This window comes from Chionomys nivalis, chromosome 8, assembly GCF_950005125.1.
Source record: "Chionomys nivalis chromosome 8, mChiNiv1.1, whole genome shotgun sequence".
Classification (NCBI taxonomy): domain Eukaryota; kingdom Metazoa; phylum Chordata; class Mammalia; order Rodentia; family Cricetidae; genus Chionomys; species Chionomys nivalis.
The window spans coordinates 63,242,990-63,267,199 of NC_080093.1; the positions used below are offsets into that span (position 1 = coordinate 63,242,990).

The 24,210-nt window shown below is 46.0% G+C and overlaps 1 protein-coding gene and 1 non-coding gene across 7 annotated transcripts; both read left to right on the forward strand.

Moving 5' to 3' along the window:
- Window positions 1-8: 8 nt before the first annotated feature.
- On the forward strand, window positions 9-23,093 carry Uros (uroporphyrinogen III synthase). Of its 6 annotated transcripts, none has more exons than XM_057777226.1 (10): window positions 9-93; window positions 4,668-4,757; window positions 4,933-5,016; window positions 5,226-5,322; window positions 6,201-6,275; window positions 7,529-7,603; window positions 18,035-18,115; window positions 18,552-18,637; window positions 19,542-19,640; window positions 22,243-23,093. In XM_057777226.1, exons 2-10 carry the CDS (start codon window positions 4,695-4,697, stop codon window positions 22,378-22,380), a joined length of 798 nt encoding a protein of 265 aa, XP_057633209.1. In that variant the 5' UTR covers window positions 9-93; window positions 4,668-4,694; the 3' UTR covers window positions 22,381-23,093. The 6 variants fall into 6 exon arrangements, with proteins under 6 accessions (XP_057633209.1, XP_057633207.1, XP_057633212.1 ...); XM_057777224.1 differs by lacking the exon at window positions 9-93 and adding an exon at window positions 100-455; XM_057777227.1 differs by lacking the exon at window positions 9-93 and adding an exon at window positions 179-199.
- On the forward strand, window positions 2,941-3,101 carry LOC130880852 (U1 spliceosomal RNA). The gene has a single exon (XR_009057653.1). It is a non-coding gene; the product is annotated as a U1 spliceosomal RNA (small nuclear RNA).
- Window positions 23,094-24,210: the final 1,117 nt, after the last annotated feature.

Here is a 24,210-nt window from a genome sequence, read left to right on the forward strand (position 1 = left end):
GGTTTGGCCCATCCTTCTGCGTCCCTTCCGCCGGCGCCTGGAGGCCAGTGCGCGTGCACAGCCAGATGTAGGCGGGTGCCTCACGCGCCCGAGGTACGAGCGCGGGGACAGCTGGCTGCGGGGTGAGGGGCGGCTCCCGGTTGTCTGTGCTTAGCAGCCTCGACTGGAACCGCGAGGTTCCTGCCTCTTAGCCCGTGAGGTGGGTGTCGTGCCCAGGACCCGACTAGGACTCAGGCCCGTGGACGTGCACGCAGGCCCTAGCGATCCGTGACACCGCGGGGCAGGGACCCGGTGCAGCTGCCTACTAGGGGCTGACCGGCACTGGTGGAGTCCGCGCCATAAGGTCCGCTGATCCTGGCAGGTGCCGATCCCGCGCCATCGCCATAAAAAAGTTCTAAGAAGACAAGAGGTCTTTTGCTGCCACGGGCCAACGGTGTCTTTAAAAGACTTATTTGGTAAGAATAGAACAGAAAGAAAGGGATTGCGGCAATCCCTCCTCTGCCACTGCTTGAGGCTAAATGAATTACGTTTCAGAGTTCAACAGAAGCCAGATTTTTGCAAGGAATATCCTGACGGTTAAAACTTGTATCAGATAAATCAGGTCTACGGTCAGGGTTATCACACAGTCGACCGATTTTCATCTCTTTGTAAAGGTTATCGAGAAAGATCATTAACTAGGGAAAACATTAGCTTCCTGGCAAGAAACTCTGTGGTTCTCCCCTTTCTCTGTAAAATAACGGCAGCATATGAGATATGTTTGATTCCGAAACCAGAGTGAGCTGTCCCTAGAAGTAAGGAAGCCTTTGCCAGAGAAATTCAGGGACTGAATAACCCCAGTGGTCCCTCATCAGGAGAAGATATCAGGATACCAAGGCCCCCATTAACCCTGAGTCCCCATGATGGTAGTATGTGAGATTCAGGTGTCCCGGGCGTTTTGTGTCTACTGGGCTATATCGTGGACAGTAATGACACCCGGACTCCATCGCTGATAGAGTGATTTAAAATGACTGCCTTGGGTTTTGTAACTGTCCAAAAGCATGTTCCTTTAATGAGTACCTATCACAAGCTAATAATAGAAAAACAATTTAAAGTATGTCCATAGAATTGCACAGAAACTCAAGAACAATTTCCCCCAAGTCTTATTGGTTTTTTCATTATAGTAGAATATGCATAACAAAATTTAACACTTAAGCACATAGTTGTTGACCTACGTTTATCCATACTGTTTCACAGCCATCACCACTATTAATCAGTTCCCCGGGTTTAGGATGTGAGATGACCTAGTGGGTAAAATGCTTGATGTGCTTGCATTTCCCAGCACCCACATACTGCAGCTGTAACCCCAGTACTGGGATGATGGGCAGGATGGAGACAGGCGGATCCAGGACTCACTGGCCAGCTAATCAGTGAGCTTCTGGCTCAAGAGAGACCTGTTCTCAAAAAATGAGCTTACGGAGCAGAAGAGTGATAGAAGACAGCACTTATCATCAACAGGTACCCGTGCACACGCAGAAAAAACAAACAAAACAACAGCTCCCCAGTATCATTTTCTGCAGCCCCCTGGATTGCTTCACAAGGTGGAAAAAGGGAAAGGCTCTCTCCTTGTGCCCTCAGATCGATCAGCCCCTAATGTGGAGCCTGTGGTCAGGGCATGCATTAGAGTAGCACCTGTAACTAGGTGGCCTCCCAGCGCACTGACAACAACAATGTTGGCTCCCTCGTTCCTCCTTAGCACAGGATTTGTCTTAAAGGTCAGCTGGTAGCCAGTGGTTAGGTGGATGAGCCCTGAGCTTCAGATCCAGCTTCTGGTTCTATCTCTACCATTTATTCTGCTGACCTTGGGCAGATTAAGAGCCATGGTTTCCCTTCCTGTAAAATGAGGATTATAGCGGCCTTGCAAGCTTCAGTGAGGATTGTAAATGCTTAGTGCACTATGACAATTTGATCTGTCAGTTTGACTGGGCTGTGAGATGCTCGAATAGCTGCTCTTCTACGTGTCTAGTGCTCAGCAAGTTTTGTGAACAGGCATTCTCTGAGATAAAGGGTTTGCTGAGCCATATGTGTGCTAGCCAGAAAGGACCAGGGCTCAGGACACACTCCGTAATTACCAGCAGCAAGACAGCCAAGAGCATGTTTATGATGAAAAAGTGAGAAAAGAAAGCAAATTGTGTACATGGAACTAGCAGTGGTTATGAGCATTAGGAATAGCACAATGAAGTCAGACACGGGAACATTTGTGTGTAGAGGGTAGTCTGTAATAAGCGCTTGCCGCTTCTGGAGTCCAGGTTGGGGTTCGTCCAGAGAGTTTATGGGTAAATTGGAGCTGGTGGCCTTTCAGACATTGGCTTTTTTTTTTTTTTTTTTTTTTTTTTTTTGGGACTCAGTCATCTCATCTATTTAAACGAAAATGGTTACGGTACGCACCAGGAGGGTTCGCCATGCGGGTTAATTAAGTTGATATGCACAAAGCTCTTGGAAAGGTGCCTGGCTTGCAGTAGATATTTGCGGTTGTGCTTGCTGCTGATATTGGTATTATTTCATGCAGATGTGCAGCCTCTAACACGCAACCCTTTTTGCTTCTGGGAAAGCATTTCTCCTGTACAGAAATAATGCAATGATGGTCTCTTTTGTGCAGCCCCCACGAAGCAGTGAACAAGAACATGTAGGTATAGGAGGATGCCAAGGATCTTTGACCCTTAGCAAGTAGCTCGTCTCCAGGTGTGGCAGGAGGGATGAGGTGTGCAGCTGAGTGGGGTTTTATTGAAGGCGTATGGTTGAAATAAACTAATCTGCAATTGTTGGCAGAGATTAATAGAAAGGCAGCTGTTTCCTTTTCTTCTCTTTTTTACAGGCTTTGTTTTCACTTTCTCCATGTTATTGTACAATATTATTGTAACCATTATGTACCATTTACAGAGTCTGTATTCTTTGATGTAGAACAGTTCTACCTGGCAGGGGAGAAACTATGATCACGAAAATGGTTTCCCCAGGGTTAGGCTGGTCTATTGCACTCCTGAGGTGCTAACTGTTGTGGTTTCCCCAAATGCAGGAAACTCGACTGCATCATTTGTGGTAGTGGGGACTATGTTCGTGTTCTCCGGGAAGATTCTAGCCTACGTCCATCCTGGGTCGGAGCTTTATCGCATCTGCCGGGGAGAGGGGAGCATGGCATCTGCTCCAGACATTGGCTTTTTTGAAGTTTTCCTTCTTAGCGTTGTTTGTTCATGCTGTAGAAAAACACCTTAAATTTACTCAGCATCTTTATAACTGGGGAAATGACTGCATTTCATTAAAGAGATAGGAAACTAACTCCTAGGAATAAAGCCATTCACTGGCTTAAAAGAATCCAAAGCTTTCCTTGACCTTATTCTTGAGCCAAACCTGTTCTTTCATGGAGACGCCCTGGATTCCCTGTGACACCTGACGTTTCTTATTACTGTCATTCAGGTGGTAGTCAGGGGTCTAACCCAGGACCAGGTGCTTGCTCGGCAGAGTGCTGACTGCTCCTCTGTCACCTCCCCAGAACAGTCTTCCTGGTACCCGGAAAGGTAACCCTTACAACTGTCAGAACCCTAGTTACTACCTTAACACCCCACAGCACGTGTTAGTACCTGGAATCATACAATCAACCTCAGGTAGATCCTGTAACCTGACTCATGAGGCTTCCAGGCCCAGGGGATTAGGCTGCACTGCTGAACAATGAACCAGAAAGACAGGTGAGAGCCTGACTTTTTTTTTTTTTTTTAAAGCATTACTAAAATGTCCTCTGTAGAACTGTGGACCTGTATGGTAGAACCTGGGACCATGGGACCGTGGCAGGGATGTGGAACACTGCAAGGCCACAGGATTACCTGTTATCCACAGCATCATGTTTTGGCTTTCTTATTTATTTATTCATTCAATTAATTAATTATTTATTTATGTTTTTCAAGATAGGGTTTCTTTGTGAAACAGTCCTGGCTTGTTTTATTATGTATACAGTGTTCTGCCAGCATATATGCCTGCAGGCCAGAAGAAGGCACCAGATATCATTACAGATGGTTGTGAGCCACCAAGTGGTTGCTGTGAATTGAACTGAGGATCTTCAGCAGCGGAGGCAGTGCTCTTAATCACTGAGCGGGTGCCACTACATCCCCCCTGGAGTGAAATTGTTTATGCTGATCTTCGTGCATGGTTTTGATTCGTGTATTTATTCCTAGAAGTCAAATTACAGGAAGAGAAGGTATGAATTATGTAAGATGGCACGTGTTGATAAATTGTTTCCAGGTTGATTGAGTACCTTGGGCAACTTGGTAATATTTAATAAAACGTCTTGAGATGTGGAAAAGTCACTATAACTGAAGGACTTATTAGTTTATTTATTTTGAAAAGGAAATCATTGCTTATTTATTTACCTCCTCAAAATTAAGGCACTCATTTCTCTATGGGCTGCCACAGCCTGCTTGTCACTTGACTTCACTAATGGCTCTCACTTGCCTTTCCAGGCAGTATCAGCTGCTAACACGCTCTCCTGTGGCCTTATCAGCAGGGGTCTTGTGAAAGACCACACCCAGTTAGCTACACAGGCGACTGAGGATCGCCACATTCTTGTCCTCTGTCCCCTTCCCGCATTGCCTAGAAACAGTCTTTGAGATCTAACTAAGATCAGTTTCCTTGCTCTGTCCCAGTGTCTCTCATAAGGACTGCCAAGGACAATGAAGGTTCTCTTATTGAAAGATGCCAAGGATGATGAGAGTGGCCAGGATCCGTATATCCAGGTAAGGGGCTGAGCCTTATTCATTGAGATGCTAAAACTCAGCGAGCTTGATGCATACATAGCTAACGTGATGCCATGTTCCCTTATTTTCAGATAATACTTAATGTGATTTCATGACTTTTCCTCATTTTCAAGACATCCCTGGCCAACCAAAAATGACATTCTTTCATTTACAGGAACTGGGATTGTACGGACTGGAAGCTACGCTAATTCCTGTTCTGTCATTTGAGTTTTTGTCTCTTCCCAGTTTGTCAGAAAAGGTAAGAGCCCCATGCTAGGGGTGCCCTCTGTCAGCCCAAGCCACAAGAGTGTTAGCCTCATTTTACCACTAGACATGAGCGCAAGGGCAGGACACACTCACCTGAGCGTTGGAGACTCCCCGTTAGCTTCTTTGCGGACACACTTGGGCTCAGGCTCGTAGTTCTTCAAGAAGCTGAGACTAAGCCAGCGTCTGTTGGTCTTGGCGCAGCTGTCTCATCCTGAAGGCTTCGGAGGACTCATTTTCACCAGTCCCAGGGCAGTGGAAGCAGTGAAGCTGTGTCTGGAGAAGGACAATAAAACTGAAGGTGAGGGCGGGTCTGCTCTGGAGTCCACCAGACTCTTACTCTCGTTTCTGTTCTGAGATGCTGCAGTCCAGAGGTAGCTACATGCCCAACAGAACCGAGGGGCTGGGCATGCTGGCTTACAAGTGCCTGAGTCCCCACACAGACCTGACTGACAGGGTACTCTCACTTGTCATTTATTTATTTGTTTTATTTTATCATTTTACTATTATTTACTTCTTTATTGGGTACATGCTGTGAATATGTGTGTAGAGATCAGAGGATAATCCATTACAGCAGTATGTGGTGACCCAACCCATTTCCTGACACCTAGGCTCCAGACTGAGTGCTAAATGTAGTCTGGAGGCATGCACAGTACCGTGACCTGCCTCACGTACTGTTAAAACACAAGCATGGGGAATTCTTCCAGTGAGGGAAGCAAATGGGAGATGGTGAGTGCTGGGGTTTTGGAATTCTGTAGTCATACAGCCATTCTGGCCACTGTGAGCTCCTTGACCTCTCTTCCCCTTGGTGACCTGGCCTTGGAGTAAGCTTCATAATACCCAAACCATGGGGTTACTCTCCTCACCAGCTGGAACATGTCATATGTCTGCTCTCTGCCAGTGTCTTGAGCCGCAGGTTTTTGATGAACACTGCATAGTCTGGGTTCCATAGAGGAGCATCCAGGACGTTTTCAGGAGCAGAGTGTAGTGAGGGAATGGGGCTGGTGGTGCTGCTACTGTTGTCTCCTTGCACAAGTAGTTGGCTTGCTTTGGAGACTGAGTGCTCAGACTCCTGCTAAAGTGAAGGCTGGGGCCTTAGAATGAAGAAGCAAGCCACCTTAACAATATCCAGATGGCCACTTTGCATGTGTAGCTCACATGTAATTCCGTGTTTTGCAGACTGGGAAAAGTCTCTGAAAAGCAGATGGAATGCCAAGTCTGTGTATGTGGTTGGAAGTGCCACCGCTTCTCTAGGTAAGGAGTCATGGGAAGATGAAGGTTCGAATCCTAGGTGGGATGGGTGAGATTTCATACTCAAACCATGTACAGCCTGGAACCTGTGAACTGCTTATTTCTGGAATTTTCCATTTAGTATTTTCAGGCCATAGTTGGCCAATAGTAGCTGAAGTGGAGGGAAATGAAATGGCAAAGCAGGGATAAGGGGGCCACACATGCCCCGTGTATTAAGGGCCAGCCTTATTAAGTCCTCCTGCCTCAGTTCAGTTCCTGGGGACTTCAGGTTTCTTGGCTCACTTGTCCCTGGTAGCGTGGGTCAGCAGTGCAGTACAGGGACAGCTTTGGCCCCGAACAGAGTTTATACCTGCAGGAGGTTTCTCCCTTAGTCATAGTACATTCCTAATGCTCGAGGAATGAAAAGCTGATGGTGTTCCCATTGAAGCTGTCATTGGTGACAACATAGGTACCAGTTGTATGGCTCCTAAATGCAATACCCACCATATACCTTTCCTCTGGAAGTCATGTGTTCCTCTCTGCAGGTAGCAATGCTGAGGGGGCCCTGCCTTTGTCCACATCCTCTGTCTGGAGAAGGCAAGGAGCCTTCACTGTCTACTTCCTGTTCTCTTCAAGGAGAGCTTTGTTGGATATGGTGGCAAATGCCTTTAATCCACCCACCACCCCGGAGGCAGAGGCAGGTGGATCTCTGTAAGTTGGAGGCCAGACTAGCCTATATAGAGAGTTCCAGGACTACATTGAGAGAGTGGCTAGGATAACATCCTCACTAAGTTACCTCTGTCCATAGCGATGTGGGTCCTTGTTGGTTGTTGTGAAACATTTTCTCTGCGCCCTCCATTCTGGTCTGGCCATGTCAGCCCATTATCCCTTTCTGGAAGGGAGCTGCTCACATCTCCCTAATGAAATGAGGGCTCTTTAAAGAGATGCTTGCAAAACTTAGCGGTCCCAAATGCTCACCACCTCCTGACTGATAAGCAGATGCCAACAGTTGACCTCATTATCACATAAGCCGAAGACAGTCCTACAGGGTCCCCTATTTCTGGTTCATTGTAGATAAACTAAGTTGTGTTCAAAGAAGCTAGTTAAGACAAAGACCCTGTCTAGGGAAGGTGTGCCCCAGACACCCTCATCTTGGAAAGGATAGCTGCGGTCTTTCTCCTTGGCTTCCAGAGGACACTTCTCTGTGAGTGGGAAAACAGTGCCTGTCCATTTGTTTCAGTAACTGACAAAGAATTCACCTCTTCATCATTTTTCAGTGAACAAAATCGGCCTGGATGCGGAAGGAGCACACAGTGGCAATGCAGAGAAGCTTGCTGAATATATTTGCTCCAGTAAGTGAAGACCACCTCACTTGAGATCCACCCTCCCCCACAAGACATGCTCCCAAGCAGAGAACTGGCTCCCATAAAGTTGTCTTTGGTCAGCACGTGGACCAGCCCTAGGGCTGTGTGGATTTAGGTAGTGATTTGCCTTAAGCTAAGTGTGGGGTTTTAGGTATCTGAAGAATACAGAGGAGGATTTGGAGCGAGGACAGGAGGATTGAGGACGCCCTCCACTATGCTGTCTCCTCTCTCTCTGTGTGTCTAATCCAGCTGTAGACACAGGCCCTTGCAGCTGTGTCACCCGGCCACATGGACTGAAGTAGGGTCCTCTTGCTCTGTCAGCCGAGGGAATCTGGACCTGCTCTCAAGGTCAGCCAGCTGGTGTTTACAGTTTGGCACGCAGGTCTCTGTCAGAGCTGTCAGACTCTGTAGTTGGAACAGAGGAACATCTGGGGAAAATGTAAACCCTGGGTCTTGGCTCTAACTGTGTCTGTAATGTGCTGAGCCCTCTAAGGAAGGGCAAGATGGAGTACTAACATAGCTTTGGTTTTCCTCAAAGGTTGTAGGAGCTGGGCATCTTCTTTTCCCCTTAGTGTATTATTGGGGTAAAGAGAGAAGGACTGTAAATCTTTTTATGGCTTCTCAAACAATGACAAACACTGACAAAACAAAACAAAAAGCCAAACAAATGTGTTAACTATGGCCTCTTGAAGTGTTATTGGCTTATGTGATCTGTAAACATATATGCTCAAGTCCTTCTGAGGTTCTCATGCCATAAGCTACTCCGATTGCTGGAAGGTCTCTAGCTATTACATTTTAGTGTTCCTCTGGAAGCTGCTCCTAAAATCCTGAACTTTGGACTAGGGCTCCCTAGTCCAGACAGACCCTGGGCAGAGCGGCCTGCGGGTTTCAGCAGCAGTCAGGGAGTGGCAGAGGCCCTCTCCAAGCTGCCGATTCTCTACTTTTTTTCACTATGGGAACAGACATCTCTCTCGGTAGCTTTGACTGTTGATTTGATGTAGTCTAGAGTGACCTGAAGAATCTCAATTGAGAATTATCCAGAGCAGACTGGACTGTAGACATGTCTTTGGAGTATTTTTTTTTTTTTTTTGGTTTTTCGAGACAGGGTTTCTCTGTGGTTTTGGAGCCTGTCCTGGAACTAGCTCTTGTAGACCAGGCTGGTCTCGAACTCACAGAGATCCGCCTGCCTCTGCCTCCCGAGTGCTGGGATTAAAGGCGTGTGCCACCACCGCCCGGCTTATGTCTTTGGAGTATTGCCTTGATTGATAATTGACGTAGGAGGGTCCAGCCCACTGTGGGCAGCACCATTCCTGGCCATTCTGGGCAAGTGGCCCTGGGTTGCACAAGAAAGCTATCTAGGCCTAACTAAGCCTGTGAGCAAGTTGGCAAGGAGCTTTCCTCTACAGTCAGTTTTTTGCTTCCAGTTCCTGCTCTTCCTTCCCTCAGTGATGGACTATAAACCTGTCAGCAGAAATAAACCCCTTCCTCCCTAAGTTGTTTTGGTCAGTATTTATCATAGCCATGGAAATGAATCTAGAGCATCTTTCTATTTAAATTTTTTAACTGATACAATTATACATATTAATGACATATCAGTTTCTTTTAAAAACAATTTCAAATCCGGGGGTATAGTTGAGTGTCAGAGTACTCCCTAGTATGCATGAGGTCCTGGGTTCATTCCCAGCACCAAAAATATAAATTAGTATTTAACTACCTTTCTGGTAATTAAATGCTCAGTGTTAACACTGAAAACTAGCTTTAACAAGTGCTCAGTGTGCCCCAAGAGCCAGTATTCACAGCCAGCCAAGGAAGGTGCCATGTCTAGTGACAAATGTGCCATCCAGGATGGTAGCCAGAGTGATCCAGTTTAAATACAACTTAACATCCAGTTCCCCAGACACTGGGCGCATTTCATAGTGCCCTGCAGTGGACAGTGAAGCATCGTGGTCCTGTCATCGCTAGAAGTTCTTTTTTAGTGTGCTGTTACTGAGGCACTGGAGAGCCAGCCTCAGGCTGTGAGGTAACATAACAGAGCTAGAATGCAGACTTAGACCTGCAGAGCCATTGATGTGTGTGGCCCATCACCTTCAGCAAACCTACCTGAACTCTGCTGTGTCCACTTGCCTTCAAGGAGCTGCTGGCCAGGCACCACCTAAATTCAGAGTGAGGGGATCCCACTGAGGTGAGAGTTGTAAGGTGCCTGACCCTGGCGTGCAGAGCTTTGGGGGGCCTCCAGCTTGCAAGTACCTGACAGGGCCCCAGATGGGCTCAAAGAGGGAGCTCAAGCCACAGTGGTTTACTACATTTCTTGGCATGCTGAGGCCTGTTGGGCATCTGATGCTTAGACGGAACCTCTCTTTCCCATTTCCATATTTGTATACCCTTTGCCACTTCATAGAAGACCAGGTCAGTTCAGTCTGCCTTAGCAGACCTTTAGCCAGACACCCAGAGCTCTTAGAATATAGGACTAGGGCCCTCCAGCCTTCCTGCCCCCTGGGAGCTCCCAGTGTGAGATAGGCTTAGGAAGGCAGGTGACTTAACTCTGAAAAGCACTGCAAACATTTGGTGTATGAAGCCACTGTTACTGCACCAACAGCCAACTGTTCACCTTCTTAGATACCAGCTGGGCATCCCCTAGGATGATTCAGTTCTAAATCAACCCAGAGTAAGTGCAGACCCATAGGAAAAGGCTCAATCCTGCAAGACTGCCCCAAGTTTAGATGTAAATAGTCAGTGTCCAAGAGACTCCCGCTCTGTCCAACTGGGTTACAGATCTGGGTCCCACAACCCCTCTTGAGGGTCAGGAACTTGAAAGAATGACTTCTAGAACTCAGGGCAACACTCTACCCGTGTTCACTGGTCTATTATAAAGGGCATGATACAGGTGTCCATCCAGATTTAGAGGCAGAGTAGGATCTGAAGCATGCTGTACACAACACCGAAGCCCACCTTGTAGAAATGTAGACTTAAATGTAAAGGACAGACTGTGGTGTCCTCTTGGGATCAAACGCCAGCATTTATGAGGGATAATTGCTTATTCCATAGATGGGACATTTTGCTTCCACCTGTCTCCAGGGCAGGTCTTGAGCGCTACTCAAATTTCTTGCATCTGTTCTGGAAAGAGCCAGAAGTGCCTCAGTCATTGCTCATTATAAGGCCCATGGCCACCGTGGCTCCTTGCTTTATAAGCACAAGGCAGAGGATCAGTGCTACTTGTGAGCTCCCACACTGTGCTTCAGCTAACTGGCAGGCTTGACAGGGTGGGTAGTAACATGCGGTGTCCTGTCTCTGGGGATTGTTTCCCTCCTGACTGTGAGCCCTATGGTTCAAACTCAGATCATCAGACTTGGATACAAATCCCCATACCCAGCCCTGTCACCAGCCCTGGGATGCAGTCTTTGCAAAGCTGTTGTAACTTCTGGCTTATTACCACTATGTCTGTAGGCCTAGTAGATTTTCCATTTGCAATAGAATATACAAATAAAGTCCTAGTTAACTGCTGTTAATGAGGACCTTTACCTGGGTTTTTACTAAACCATTAATGAGCTTTTCTTGAAGTAAACTTTACAGCCCAGTTTTTGTTTGTTTGTCTGTTTGTTTGTTTTTGTTTTCTGAGGCAGGGTTTTTCTTTGTAGCCCTGTCTCCTGGAACTCACTCTGGCCTCGTAGACCAGGCTGGCCTCGAACTCACAGAGATTGCCTGTCTCTGCCTCTCTAGTACTGGGGTTAAAGGTGTGTGCTACCACTGCCCTGCGCAGCCCAATTTAAAGGTTACAAATCTACTTCTAGTGTGTGTCATAACAAAGCTAACTCCTAGTTGTGGTTCATTATTTTACTTAACTATTGTTTACTATGGGACAGGCATTATTGTGGGCACTTAAAGCTGTTAGCCCATTTAACCTGATCACTCATTGTACACAAATGTCCTCCTCTCCCCAGCTCTCTTTGATTAAGAGAATAATTACAAATTAATTGGTATAGAATTGAGGATAGTCACATTTAAAGAGACAGAAAAGTCAAGGCAGACTGTAAATCCTTTCTTTGAAATGACCTTCTGGATGTACCGAGTTCCTGCTCCCGTACTCCATTAATGTCAATGCCCTGATGATCTGCAGGTGAGGCCTGAGTGCACAGCTCAGTTCTTACCTCCACCAGGGGCTGCTCCTGTTGTGCATGTCTCACTGTCTTGTGCAGACTGTTCCTCAGCTCCCTCCTCGCCACATTGTATTTCTTGAACTCCAGCATTGTTACTTGTCATCTCTGGCAGCCCACAGTGTTACAGCAATGGAGAGCAGAGTCCTTGTGCTCCACAAGTCACAGGGTCTGTGTGTGTGTGTGTGTGTGTGTGTGTGTGTGTGTGTGTGGTGGTGGTGGTGGTAGTGGTGGTGGTGGTGGTAGTGGTGGTGGTGGCAGCTCCACCCATTGCATTGGCCTAAGTAGGTTGAAAATCAGCCACCTTTGCTATTACACTGACCTAATGAGGTTGAAAATAAATCCACAAAAATTAAGCTTTTCTTAAAAGGGGGAGGGATTGGTGTGGCAGTATGGTTTAATTTTGTTCAGTTTTGAAGCCAGATCTCAAAATTCTGCAACCCAGGCTGGCCAGGGTCTTCCTGTGCAGATCAGGCTGGTTTCAAATGTGTAGTGATTCTCCTGCCTCTGTCTCCTGCAAGCCAGGCTCACAGGCGTGTACTACCACACCCAGCTGGTTTTTTTACTTTGGGCAGAGAGCTCTCAGTAAATACAGCTCATTAGATCTCTCAACAGCAGAGTTCCATAGAGGCATACTCAACATTTCCTTCTTTTTTTTTTTTTTTTTTTTTACTGTTTTTATGGAGCTATATATTTTTCTCCATCCCCTCCCTTCCTTTCCCCTTCCATTCTACCTTCTCTCATGGTTCCCATGCTCCGAATTTACTCAGGAGATCTTGTCTTTTTCTACTAACCATGTACATTAGATTCATGTATGTCTCTCTTAGTGTCTTCATTGTTGGCTAGATTCTCTGGGATTGTGAATTGTAGGCTGGTTTTCTTTACTTTATGTTTAAAAGCCACTTATGAGTGAGTACATATGATATTTGTCTTTCTGGGTCTGGGTTACCTCAATCAAAAAGATGTTTTCTAGATCCCTCCATTTGCCCACAAATTTCAAGATGTCATTTTTTTTTCTGCTGTGTAGTACTCCATTGTGTAAATGCACCACATTTTCCTTATCCATTCTTCGGTTGAGGGGAACTTAAAGGTTGTTTAGGTATGTTTCTTGTATCCCTGCTTTCTTGACTTTTATCAAGAAGGGATGTTGTATTTTGTTGGAGGCTTTTTCAGCATCTAATGAGATGATCATGTGGGGTTTTTCCCAGTGTGTTTATATGGTGGTTTATATCGACAGATTTTCATATGTTAAACTATCCTTGCATCTCTGGGATGAAGCTTACTTGATCATTGTGGATGATTTTTCTGATGTGTTCTTGGATTTGGTTTGCCAGTATTTTATTGAGTATTTTCATCAACGTTCATGAGTGAGATTTGTCTGTAATTCTGTTTCTTAGTAATATCTTTGTGTGGTTTAGGTATCAGGTTAATTATAGCCTCATAAAAAGAGTTTGGCAATGTTCGATTTGAGGCATATTGGTATTCTTCAAAAACCTTGTAGAACTCTGCACTGCAACCATCTGGCCCTGGGATTTTTTTTGGTTGGGAGACTTTTGATGACTATTTCTATTTCTTTTTTTCTTTTTTTTTTTTTTTTGGTTTTTCGAGACAGGGTTTCTCTGTGGCTTTGGAGCCTGTCCTGGAACTAGCTCTTGTAGACCAGGCTGGTCTCGAACTCACAGAGATTCACCTGCCTCTGCCTCTCAAGTGCTGGGATTAAAGGCGTGCGCCACCACCACCCGGCTATTTCTGTTTCTTTAGGTTTATTTAATTTGCTTATCTGGTCTTGATTTAATTTTGATAAGTGATATTTCTCCAGATAATTGTCCATTGCCTTTAAGTTTTCCAATTTTGTGAAGTACAGGTTTTTGAAATATGACCTAATGATTCCTGAATTTCCTCCATGTCTGTTGTTATGTCCTTCTTTTCATTTCTGATTTTGTTAATTTGGATATTAACAAAATTCTGCCTTTTGCTTAGTTTGGATAAAGGTTTGTTTATTTTGTCGATTTTCTCGTAGAACCCTTTGTCTCGTTAACTCTTTGTATTGTTTTCTTTGTTTCTATTTTGTTGATTTCAGCTCTTAATTTGATTATTTTCTGCTGTCTGGTCCTCCTGGGTGAGTTTGCTTTCTTTGTTCTAGAGTTTTCAGGTGTTCTGTTAACCCAGTAGTGTGGGATTTTCCCAACTCCTTTATGTAGGCATTTAGTGCTGTGAGCTGTTTTCTTAGCACTGCTTTCATTTGTGCCACAGAAATCCGGGCATGTTGTGTGGTCATTTTCATTGAATTTTAGGAAGTCTTTAATTTCTTCCTTTATTTCTTCCTTGACCCATTGATGATTCAGGTGGACATTGTTTAATTTCCATGTGTTTGTAGACTTCTGAAATTAGTGTTGCTGTTGAATTCTAATTTTAAGCCATGGTGATCTGATAAGATACATGGGGTTATTCCAATTTTTTGTATCTGTTGAGGTTTGCTTTGCTACCTAGTATGTGGTCAGTTTTTGAGAAGTTTCCATGAGGTGCTGAGAAAAAGGTATATTTTATATTTGGATGGAACATTCTATAGATATCTGTTAAGTCCATTTGAGTCATAACATTTGTTAGTTCCCTTATTTCTCTCTTAATTTTCTGTCCGACAGACCTGTCCAGTGGTGAGAGTGGGGTGCTGTAGTCTCACATTGTTAGTGTGTGGGATTTAATGTGTGATTTTAAGCTTTAGAAGTGTTTCTTTGACATATAAGGGTGCCCTTGTATTTGGGGCATAGATGTTCAATATTGAGATTTCCTCTTGATGGATTTTTTTCCTGTGACTAATATGAAATGTCCTTCTTTGTCTCTTTTGATTGATTTTAGTTTGAAGTCTATTTTGTTAGATATTAGGATAGCTACACCAGCTTGTTTCTTAGGTCCATTTGATTGGAAAATTTTTTTCCCGACCCTTTACTCTGAGGCAATGTTTGTCTTTGAGGTTGAGGTGTGTTTCTCGTATGCAGCAGAAGAATGGATTGTGTTTTCATATCCAATCTGTTAGCCTATGTCTTTTTATAGTTGAATTGAGTCCATTTATATTAAGGGATATTAATGACCAGTAATTGCTAGTTTCTGTGATTTTAGTTTTCATTGTTGGTGATGTTATTGTATGTGTTTTTCCCTTCTTTGGGATTTGCTGCTGTGAGATTATCTATTGTCTGTGTTTTTAGGATGTAGCTAACTTCTTGGGTTGGAGTTTTTCTTCTTGTACTTTGTGTAGGGCTGGGTTTGTGGCTAGGTATTGGTTAAATCTGGTTCTGTCATGGAATATCTTGTTTTGTTCATCTATGGTGATTGAAAGTTTTGCCGAGTATAGTAGTCTGGGCTGGCATCCGTGGTCTCTTAATGTCTGCATAACGCTTGACTAGGACCTTCTGGCTTTCATTGTTTCAATTGAGAAGTCAGGTGTAATTCTGATAGGTCTACCTGTATATGTTACTTGGCCTTTTTCCTTTGCAGCTCTTAATGTTCTTTCTTTATTCTGTATGTTTAGTGTTTCGATTATTATGTGGTGAGGGAACTTTTTTTAAAAAAAAAAAATATTTATTTATTTATTACGTATACAATATTCTTTCTATGTGTATGCCTGCAGGCCAGAAGAGGGCACCAGACCTCATTACAGATGGTTGTGAGCCACCATGTGGTTGCTGGGAATTGAACTCAGGACCTTTGGAAGAGCAGGCAATGCTCTTAACTGCTGAGTCATCTCTCCAGCCCTGACTTTTTTCTTTTATCCAGTCTTTTTGGTGTTCTGTTAGCTTCTTGTATCTTCATATGTATATTTCTTTAGGTTGGGAAGGTTTTCTTCTTTGATTTTGTTGAATATATTTTTTGTGCTTTTGAATTGGACTTCTTCTATCCTTATTATTCTTAGGTTTGGTCTTTTCATGGTGTTCCATATTTCCTGGATATTTTGTGTTATTCTTTTGTTAGATTTAATGTTTTCTTTGACCGATGAATCTATTTCCTCTACTGTATCTTCAGTGCTTGAGATTCTCTATTCCATCTCTTGTATTCTGCTGTTTATGCCTGCATTTGTGGTTCCTGATCATTTTCTCATAGTTTCTGTTCCAATAATTCCCTCAGTTTGTGTTTTCTTTACTGTCTCTGTTTTGGTTTTCAAGTCTTCAATTGTTTTTTTCATCTGTTTGATTGCTTTTTCTTGGTTTTCTTTAAGGGATTTGTTGATTTCTTCCATTTTTTTTGTTTGTCTTTTCCTCCATTTCTTTGAGAGAATTTTTCATTTCCTCTTTAAGGACCTCAAATATTCTCCTAAAGTTAATTTTAGGTCATTTTCTTTTTTTCCCTTTTTTTATTGATTTTCATTTTTTCTCTGCTCCTCTCCCTGCCTCTCCCCTCCCCTTTAGCCCTTTCCCAAGGTCCCCATACACCCAATTTACTCAGGAGATCTTGTCTTTTTCTGCTTCCCTAGGTCATTTTCCTTTGCTTCATTTATATTTGGGTGTTCAAGTCTTGCTGTTGTAGGACCACTAGTTTTTGTTGGTGTCGTGTTGCTCTTTGTGGTAGAGTGTGTTCTTACCTTGTCTACCAGTCTTTTCCTCTAATTGGTGTAGTTGGGGCTGTGTCTCTAGTGATCAGTCTTCCAGGTGCTTGTTCCATGAGGAACATTTCCTTCTTTTGTACCCACAGGTTAGTTTCTTCCTGGGAAGGCAGCTGAGCTGACTGACTATTCATATGTGAGCCCCACATGCCTACGTGGCAGGTCTCGGCCAGACAAGCCCGTGTCCTTAGCAAGCCCTGTACCACTGTAGCCTAGCCTTAGGGATAAATGATGAAACTTGAGTTCTATGCTTCCAACCCAGCTAGCAATAGCAGTATGAAGAGATAAATGGCAAGGGAGAGTCAAGAATCATCTAGAAACTCCTTCCATGCCTTTGGAGCAAGGCTTGCTGGAAAGTTGAACTGTTTTGGTTTCCCATAGGTGCTCTACAAGTAGCTTTAGTCCCTAGCTTCCTGCACCTTCAGGCCACAACTCTCACATAAAGACACAGGAGAGCCGCCTGGGCTCGGGTGGCGAGCACTGCACCTGAGTGTGTCTTTAAACTGTGTGCTCTGGAGGTCCCAGCAGCACTTTGCTGGAGAGACAACTCAGCAGGCAGCTGTGATCTATATTAATCATTTCCCAAACCATGTGCTTGTCTGTGTTGGTACCAATATTTACAGAGCAGTTTAAATAAAACATCCACCAGCCTCTCACTGTTGCTTGTACTTCAAACACAGTGGCCTGCAGCTACTCTTGTCACTTAGCTACTGCTTCTCAGAGCCAGCGCTAGCTGGGGAGAGTTCTTTCCGTTCTTCCTCTGATCTCAGTCACCAGTACGTTCAGAGGGATTGTCATGGAATAGGGAATGTGTGATGTCTGTGCATGACCAACACTCACTACACTTCTTGATCTGACACGGAAGAAATGGCTGGTTTTAGTGGAACATGTGTTCACAGCTGAGGAAGGTTCTTGCATCTGACAGCCCCTCAGTTTGGTTGGATGGTTTTGTTGTAACTTACAAAGTGCTCAGGGCTGAACATTGCCTTGGGTCTCCACAGGTGGAGGTGGGTGGTGGGGCAGAGTGAGATTCAGGGCCATTGGAGAAGCCTCCTGTCTTCTGTGCCCTTTAGGCTCTTGGTTAAGGGGTTGTTGGCATGACTGGCAAATAGTAGGCTGGGAAGTTGTCTTTGTTGGAGGTGGCTACAGTAGAGCCACTCCAAAGTGCCAGTTTCTTACTGTCTCCTGCACATGTGCCTGGCTCATCCAGAGCCCCCTCCACAGCTAGGAAATATGCCCAGTGCCAGTACCAGTCCATACTTATTTTCTTACTTAGTTAAGTACAAGGCCTGGATTCTAGATAGGGACCATGAACCCGGGAGCCACCTCCTGACAGAGTTCAGGCAGCAAATAGGACAGCGGTGTGTTGTTTCTGTGACTGAGTTTTCTAGGCTCTTTGCTCAATTTTCCCTCTTTGGTTCTTCATGAACCCTTCAAGGCCAAACAGTGCAAAGGTTACCCTTCCTAGTGACAGGTGCTGGAACTGAGATCTTACAGCAAAGCTGAGCCTGGGGTGCCTGGCTTTGCCCTCCTGGGAGTTGCTTTGTGCAGCGTCCCCCTTGGGGATTTTACAAGTTTTCCAATGTCTGGTGGTATGTTCACAGGGTTGTCTTCAGCATTACCTCTCCCTTTGAGATTTTCCTGGCTCTGCAATGTCTTGTTGTGTGTTCACAGAGCCATCTTCAGCACTGCCTCTTCTCTTTCCCTGTGGAACTATCAAAGGAGATACTCTTCCGAAAATGCTCAAGGACAAAGGTGACTAGGATGAGCTCATAGCATCCCCGAATATGAATGTGCTGAGGCCCAGGAAGAACACATGGCCATGTACAGACAGAGCTGGAATGCAGTTGGGTCTCCTGGCACAACTGTGGGATTCATGGAGCAGCCAGGATCAGAGCTGTGGACAAACTCACACAAACATGAGAGTCAAAGGCATCTGTGGGTAACGATGAAGGCTGTGGTTCTGGGCCTTTCTCTGCTAACTCAGCCTTCCCAACTTAGATTGATTCCACAGCGCTCTGCAGGCCACAGAGGGCTGGGCAGGGTCTTTTGCCCCCTTGCTGAGTTTTCCATTTCTAGGAGTTGGTGCTCAGAGGTGTGTTGACAGTCCCCATCAGCTGCACTAGGGTGCAGAGGTCCCATCCCATTCTCAGTATGATGAAGCCTGTCTCCTGATTTTGATTGTGCACAGGGATCCCCATGGAAATCATGCATGTCTATCAGACAATTCCACACCCTGGGATCCAGGGGAACCTGGAGAGCTACTATGAAAATCAGGTATGTAGAGTTTCAAGGGAGAGCAAGTCCTGGAAGGGCAGGCCCAGGGGAGGAGCGTGAGTTGGGGGTATGAGTTTGCAGTGTTGATTCTCCTTTGAGTGCTATCACTCCAGCTACGTGACTGAGCAAGTGACTTTTCTGCAGCTCCATTTATGTGTCTGTGATATGGGAATAGACCCATGCAGTGAAAGTTTTATAAAGATTAAAGAAGATAATTCATGTAAAGCTGCTTGTGTAACATCTACCATATACAAAGGCCTGGCATATACAGTGGTCTTGTTATTGCCTCTGTTCTCCATTCTGTGGGGCAGAGGCTAGGCCCACACTGGGAAGAACTCACTGTGGAGTCTGAATTGGGATTGGGAGACCTGGGGCAGGAGAATGGAGAGCGCTTCTTACATTAATGGCTAGCTCCATCATTTCCATTCAGAAGTCTCATCCCTTTGCCCTCCTGGGACAGCTTCTGCAGATCGTGCCTGTTCTGGGGGTTCTAATGGACAATCCAGCACAGAGAAACCATGCAGGCTGGCTAGTTATCTGCTCTGTCCCTAGTGGGTAGAAGTTGACAGAAGCCAACAAGAAGCCTGTTAATTCCATGAGGGCTGTTTAGTCCCAGGGGCTGGAGGTGTCTCCACTGCTGATGCTGAGCTCCAGAGTCAGTGTCTTCTGCCAGACCGACTGAGGGCCAGCAGAGCACTCGGTCAGTGGGACTTGCAGCCTCTCCCACCTCAGCCTGCTTTACGAACAAATCCTTCTAACTCTGCTGCAGTGGTCTGAGAATGGCACAGAGCCAGAGAGTGTACCGGTGCAGAGTCCCTGTGGGGTCTGGGGCTGGAAGGGTTGAGTTGAGCTGAGGAATGCTGTCTAGGGGCAAAGCTAGCTCTCATCTTCTCATTTCCCCTAGGGTGTCCCAGCCAGCATCACATTTTTCAGCCCCTCTGGCCTTAAGTACAGCCTGGACTATATTCAGGCATTATCTGGAGGCAGCTTTGATCGGATTAAGGTATGGTACTCTATGGACTTCAGCCTTTTGCTCTTTATCCTGGAATTCACATGTTGAGTCAGACACCTGTGAAGTGCCTGGAGAGTCAGGAGGTCCCTGCGACTTCTTCACTGGTGCTCTGCGTACATTACTGGTCTCCTCTGGGCGGATCTTACTCTAATTTGGGGATATTAGCCACAAGTTTTTTGTCCTGTATAGCCAACTGTCTGGCCTTCCCTGCCCCTGCATGACACTGTCCTTGATAAGTCAAGTCGAGGACTCAAGTGAGGCCCTTCTGGCAGGATTTGATGTGCGTGTTAGTGCCTTCCCCACCTTGATTCCATGTTGAAATGGTTTTCTAGTCTAGAAACATCTGTCTTTGCTGTTACTTAAAGGATTCCCATTCACACTCTCAGGGACTGTATTTGTTACGAGTCTTTAACATAACTCTTGTGGCACCTGCGACAGAAGTGCCTTTGACCAGACTCTACAGGGACCGAGGAGAAGTACAAAGTATGGCCTAGAACCCAGGGACAGTAGGTTCCATCCCCACTCCCCAGAGCTCACTTCAGTCAGGTGACTCCAACACTTGGGCTTATCACAGCTGCATCTCACAGGTGTGTCCCACCTGGACTCAGACTGCCCAGTTTCAAGGTGGAACGTTAGGTGCAGAGCAGCTGAGCCTGCCCTAGTTCACACAGCTGAAAAGGACAACGCCATGGTTAGAGCCCAGGAAGATACGTGCCAGTCCGTAGGCTGTGGTGATACATAGCCATGGTCCTAGCAGTTGCCTGGCAGTGGTCAAAGTTCTTGAAGCCATAGCTTGTGCTAGTCTGGTTGTGGGATCCAGCAGGATGGGGGTGAATGTCCTCCTTACTAGGGAAACCCTCCTGACAGGCTTCGACACCTTGCCAGCATCATACAGCACATTACTAGAAGGCCAACTTCTATGAGGGGTGACTAGGGGAGGAAGGTACACCTGAGTCCTGTACAGAATTGAAGAGAAAGGTCCATGGGTGCTCAGCATGGTCACTGACTGAGTGAGATCTTGGGCACTGGGGAAGGGTTAGCAACGGTGCCAATGCTGCTCACATGTCTCTGTGGATGTGGTAGATGAGTCACCAGGTAACAGTGAAGTGCCTGAGCAGCTTTCTGATGGGAACGTGCCTCAGAACTCACCTGGGCTGACCATGCTGGTCTACCTTAATAAGAACTCATACCACGAAAACCTTACTCTGTCCCCGTCCTAAGCAAACCCAAGTTAGAGCAAAATAGACACTTGGAATTTCAACTCAGGGCTTTGCTGCTGGTACTGTCTAGACTCATGGAGCAGCTGGGGCATAGCGAAGGTGCCCATCTTAAATCTGTCCCATTCCTTTCTGCAACCCATGGGTTCTTGGCATCCCCAGTCATCATACTGCCGCTGTTCAGTGCACCACACACCAGTACTTACAGATGCCGCTGTTCAGTGCACCACACACCAGTACTTACAGATGCCGCTGTTCAGTGCACCACACACCAGTACTTACAGATGCCGCTGTTCAGTGCACCACACACCAGTACTTACAGATGCCACTGGGGCCTTGGGCTCTGCAGCTGCCAGGAAAAAAGGGTTTCTGGGATAACATTGATCACAACAACTGTGAGTTATTCCAGAGCCAGAAAGCCAATATGAAATAATGGGAGTCTTCCTTCATCACTGGGACTGTGCCGGCCCACATGGGTACTGTTGAGGTTGACAGAGGACAGAGTCCTGAGATCCATGCATTGGGTGGTTTGGCATTTTTGTTTCAGCTCTGCCCCAGATTTGCACAGTGACCTTCTTTCCTCTGTAGGAGTGCATGTGAGACCATTGTTTATAGAGTGCTATTTAAAGTGCAGGGGTTCAGCGAAAGTTAAGGGGTAACCTATGACCTGTACATACTGCTTATGGCTGACTCACAGAATACCACAAAGGAGCCATGCCAGAGCACTGAGAACTTTACGGCACCTGCCACCAAATGAAAGCCACTGCATCTTCTTTTTCATTCCTGTCTTCTCTGTGACCACATGGCCTGTGAGGTGGCCATCTGTGTACCTAGAAGTCACACATCTGTCAGTGAGCATATGCCTGTGCCCAGCACTGAACAAGTAGTTCACCCTGACCACCTCATGTAACCCCCAGCAGCCCAGTGGACAACCTGGTTGGAGATAAGAAGGTGGGGGCAGAGGGAGTGGATGCCGGGATTTGAACCCTGGCCTTCCAGCTTATGACTGTTCTGTGTTCCTGGGGATCCAGACCCACCTTGGCACCCCATACTCCCCAGCTGCTCCCACCCAGAGCCCCTGAAATTGAAGCAGAACTGTCTGCAGTTGGAGCCCCTGAGGAAGATAGTGTCTACCCCAGGCTTCACCCACACACACCCAGTCCTAAGGACATGTGCACTTGCAGCAGGAGGTGATAGTGAGATCCTGACTGGAGGGATTGTGCAGACCCTGAAGCCAGCTTCAGATTAGGTGGCACTGTTGTTTATATGAAACATCACACAGGAATGTCCTAACAGAAAGTCTGTCCAGATGATGCCTGCACATGGCCCTTGCTGTGGCGCTGAAGCTCTCTCTCTTGTGTCTTGCCTCCTTGCAGTTTGTAGCCATTGGCCCCAGTACAACTCGTGCTATGGCTGCCCAGGGCCTGCCTGTGAGCTGCACAGCGCAGAGTCCCACACCACAAGCCCTGGCTGCAGGCATCAGGAAAGTGCTGCAGCCAGACAGCTGCTGCTGAGGCCGTGCCGGGCCAGATCCTTCCTCGTGCACAGTACAGCTTGAGCTGCCTCTAGGATAGAGCCCCGAATCAGGGCTCTGGAGAAGCTGCTGGCAGCCTATCACTGTCTTCGTGGAGTCCAGCTTGGAACCCAGGCCAGGTGTAACTGGCCATAGGACCCTGGGGGGAGCTTCCTGAGCCTAGAAAAAAGGAAATGAAATCATCCACATGGTTACTTGTGTGTGCAGCCCACTTTCCTTTTTAATTCTCTTTTTTATGTATATGGGGGGGGGGCGGTCTTGTCTGTGTCTATGTTTCTGTGCCATGTGCATGCCTGGTGCCTGCAGAAGCAAGGAGAGGGTGTCAGATTCCCCAAGAACTGGAGTTAGAGACAGCTGTGCATCCCCATGGGGGTACTAGGAATTGAACCCAGATCTTCTTAGACAACAAGTGTTTTCAATCACTGATCCATCACTCCAGCCCAATATTATCATGTGTGGTTCTTGGTGCAAAGCTGTGCTCGGGGGCAACATACATGGTCTTTCTCTGATGCTGACCTGGTTAAGAATGATAAATTGCTATTTGTGAAATGTTTATTCATTATACAAAAACAAAACAAACGACTGAGCCAAGCATGGTAGCACATTCATCATCCCAGCATTCAAGGGAATGGCGATGGAGACAAGACAGCCATGCATTTAAGGCCAGCCAGGCCTATGTAGTGAGATGTCATCTCAAAAATCCAAATAAAAATAAACAAGACCTAAAGTTCTGACTTTTGCTGTGGATAATTATGCTTCAAATATGAAGATTTTATCTCCTGAAATATAACTGCAGCATATCCATCTGGCTAATGCTTTTGGAGAGGTAAAGGAACGAAGAGGAAGAGAAGATAGAAATGTAGCACCCCGCAGAAAGAGGTTCTGAAAAATCTGTCCCTGAACTTTATTTCTTCTATGTCAGTGGTTCTCACATGTGAGTCATGACCCTTCAGAGGGGCCACATATCAGACATCCTGCATATTAGATGTTTACATGATTCATAACAGTAACAAAATTACAGTTATAAAGTAGTAATGAGAATGATTTTATGGTGGGTGGGTCTCTACACGAGGAACTGTTTTAAAGGGTCGCAGCATTAGGAAGGTTGAGAACACTGACCTGGGCAGTCCTGGTCTAGATTTGAGCTGCATTAAGAAACGTGGCTGTGGGCTGGTGGTAGGGAAGACAGCTTTGCACAGGCAGAGCTGTCTTCATGGAGGGCAGGTTAGAAGGCATCTTCCATGAGGATACATTTACATATAGGGTCCGATCCTCAGAACACCCTGAAATCCCTCCTATCATTACCACAGTAGAGGAGGAAGGGTGTGGGAATGATTTACAGCGTGACCCTCAAAGTTTGGTGTGGTAGAATCTTGGTCCTTAGAACCTCATGGAATCTTTAAAAAGTTGAGCATAGGCCTGGCAAGTTGGTTCAGAGACTCAGTGGGGTAAAGGCCTTGGTGCCAACCCTCCTAACTGAGCTCAGTCTCGGGAAGAAGTTGATTCCCACAGGTTGTCCTCTGACCCCAACACATGCTGTGGTTCTCTGTAACTAGACAAATGTTAAAAAATATTTTTTTAAAAAGGTCTCATGCCAGAGAGGTGCCTCAATGGCTATGAGCATGTACTTACTGCTCTTCCAGTTCATTTCTCGGCACCCACGTCAAGCAGCTCACAACTCCTGCAACCGCAGCTCCAGGAATCCAGCTTCCTCTTCTGGCTTTCACAGGCATCTGCACTCATGCAGACACTCCCTCTCCACACACACACACACACACACACACACACACACACACGTAATCTTTAGAAG

Bases quoted from the DNA above. Each gene is read 5' to 3' on its own strand.
- Uros (XM_057777226.1), top strand. From the start codon at position 4,695: ATGAAGGTTCTCTTATTGAAAGATGCCAAGGATGATGAGAGTGGCCAG. The intron at 4,758-4,932 runs GTAAGGGGCTGA...TTTCATTTACAG, and splicing joins GCCAGGATCCGTATATCCAG to GAACTGGGATTGTACGGACT. The intron at 5,323-6,200 runs GTGAGGGCGGGT...CGTGTTTTGCAG, and splicing joins GAAGGACAATAAAACTGAAG to ACTGGGAAAAGTCTCTGAAA.